Source organism: Phytophthora infestans, genomic scaffold (assembly GCF_000142945.1).
Source record: "Phytophthora infestans T30-4 supercont1.860 genomic scaffold, whole genome shotgun sequence".
NCBI classification, from domain to species: domain Eukaryota; phylum Oomycota; class Peronosporomycetes; order Peronosporales; family Peronosporaceae; genus Phytophthora; species Phytophthora infestans.
In genome coordinates, this window is record NW_003302953.1 from 6,075 (window position 1) to 8,696 (window position 2,622).

Genomic DNA, 2,622 nt, shown 5'->3' on the forward strand with positions numbered 1-2,622 from the left:
ACTTCAGTGCCGCTGCTGTGCTGCAATATTGTAGAGCCGACGTGGAGGAACCACTTCGATCTGTAGTGGTTAAGTGGATGGAGATTGACATTCCCGGCGCCTCTTTAGGCCTCGTACGCAACCGAGACTACGTTTACGTTGAGAGCTCTGGCATCCTTCGTCTCAAGAATGGTGAACGCGTCGGCTACCACTTGTTTCACTCCGTCAGCTTTCCAGAAGCTCAGGAACTGCCAAACCGAGTACGTGGCAACATGTCGTTCTGTGGAATTTTCCACCAGGAAGGCCCCGATCGAACAGACTGCCGCGGGACAGGAATCATGGACCCAGGAGGGGACATGATCCGTGTGATGGCGGTAATAGGCATGGTACAGGCAACCATGGCTGGCTTAAAGTACTCGTATTGCGGGCAAATGAAGAAGTTGGCATGGCTGCTAGAGCAGCGACACACTCAGGCAAAGGAGCGTGGAGCTCCAGTCGCTGAACCAATGTGCGTGACTTGCTTCAACCCGATCAAGAACTCAAAGTTCAGTATCGGCAAGTCCAGTAGCACTTGCAAGTTGTGCTTTGGAGCTCTTTGCGGCACGTGTAAGATCTCCAAGAAGCTGAGTTTCATCACTCCAGACCTGGAGCTTGCCCAGCGCAAGGTCAACTTCTGTGTCAAGTGTCTCGTTGAGGCCACTCGTATGGACACGCTGGAAGCTGCACGCCAACAGTTCGTCTACAAGAGACGCGTCCAACCAAGTGTATATGGCTCATCCGTTGCGTCCGATGCGAGCTCAGGCTCCGACGTTACGAACTCGACGAGATCTCACGAAAGCATCACCTAGTCACGACCATTTCCCGAGTATAGACCATTTCTTGGCCCAAGATGCACAACTTTCCACAAAAACAGAATACAATGTAGAGGGGTTGGATACACCTGAGAAGCTCACAATGATGTTCACTCAGTTTCCAGGCAAGCATTGACCAGGCCATGTTGAAGTAGAATGTCCGTTGACAAGGAGCGTACCAGCGAAATCTTACTCATTCACCATTTAAAGAAGGAAGTGCCTACGTTCACGAACTATTGGGTAGAAAAAGGCAGGGAAAAACTACAAACTGGGATACCGACGGCTTCGGTATTAGCGGTTCAGTTCTGAATTCAGATTTTTAAAAAAATCGAGCGGCTAGAAGGACCTGGCTTCATTCGCCCCACCCACCCCCGGTTCGCCGCGCTCCATTAACGCTCACCTCCTTCTATCGCTACGATGTCTGCTGCGACGCCCAAGAAGAGAAAGCGCGAGGAGGAGAAGGAGGAGGAGAAGGAGGAGGCTACGGAGCCCATGCAGGAGTTCCGCCAATTCCAAGGCGTATTTTCGTGCTGGGAAGCATTTCAAGATGCCTTTGATAGGTAAACATGAAGTTGTGCATTGTTGTGAATTAATGAACGGTGTGCACTAATGTATCGCTATGCTTCCTTCAGCTATCAGCAGGAGACACACCAATTATACAAGATTCGCTCCACCGTTTCAGTCAAAGACCGCAACAAAGCTCGCACCAAGCAGGCTGCGAGACGAAAATCTACTGCTGAGCTATGGGACGAATCCCTCGGCAATTATGCGGTGTATTTCATTTGCACACACGGCTGGCAGTTCAAGCCAAGAGGCCAAGGAAAGCGGACTAACCACATTATCCGGGCAATCCAGTGCCAGGCTAAACTGAGCGCCAACTTGAAGGATGGACTGTTCCAAGTTCGAGTTTCGAAACATTACGCAAGCCACAACCACGCCGTCGGCCCTGCCGTGTACTATTCGTATTCAGAAGCCCGACAAGTCAACTCCCCCGCCACGAAAGGCGTTGTGAAAACTCTCGTACAAGGTACAGTGTTGATCTTGCTTACAGACCTGAGCGTGTGTCTAAACGTACTATGCAGGCGGGTCGAAAAAGAAGAAGATATTGCGGTATCTTAAGGAGGTTTCTGGGAAACCTATCTTGCCTAAAGACGTGGAGAACCTTATAGCGAAGATGCGGAGAGAAACCTACACATCGCAGGACGATAACGTGCGCGTCTCGCAGCTACTTAAAGACTTCAGTGAAGGTCCTGGAAACGCTGTCAACGTGTTCAGAGACCAACAAACAGGTCTGACATCATGCATCACCTTTCAAACGGCTTTCATGAGGCGAATGACTCGCAAGTTTCCAGAGGCAGTGTGTATCGACGCTACATACGGTACAAACATCAATCGGTACGCATAATTGGTTTTGCGATCACAAACTCGTGGATTGTTGGTTGACTAATCACCAATTTTTATGTTATGTGCGCATATAGATATCGATTATTTAGCTTTATGGTCACCGACAAGTTTGGATGTGGTGCATTTGCCCAACACGCCATTATCGATGGAGAGTTTCTCCTGACCAGCACTCAACACTAGACGCTGGTCCGCCGACAGCGCTACGGTGTTGATCCCGCCCATACGCTGGATGTGGCTTGAAATTCTACGCTCATTACGCAGATCCCAGCAGAGCAAACTACGATCTCGACTGCAAGAAATCACGTGCAGGTCGTCACGATACAAGGCCAGACTCGTGACAGCCATCGAATGCTCCTTGAGGTGTGAGACCAAGTCACGTTTGCGAATA

The 2,622-nt window shown here is 50.1% G+C and overlaps 1 protein-coding gene across 1 annotated transcript; it reads left to right on the forward strand.

Moving 5' to 3' along the window:
* Positions 1-77: 77 nt before the first annotated feature.
* Positions 78-827, forward strand: PITG_21998 (uncharacterized protein; the record flags this gene model as incomplete). The annotated part of the gene is made up of 1 exon (XM_002996822.1): positions 78-827. The coding sequence occupies one exon, from the start codon at positions 78-80 to the stop codon at positions 825-827; it is 750 nt and encodes a 249-aa protein (XP_002996868.1).
* Positions 828-2,622: the final 1,795 nt, after the last annotated feature.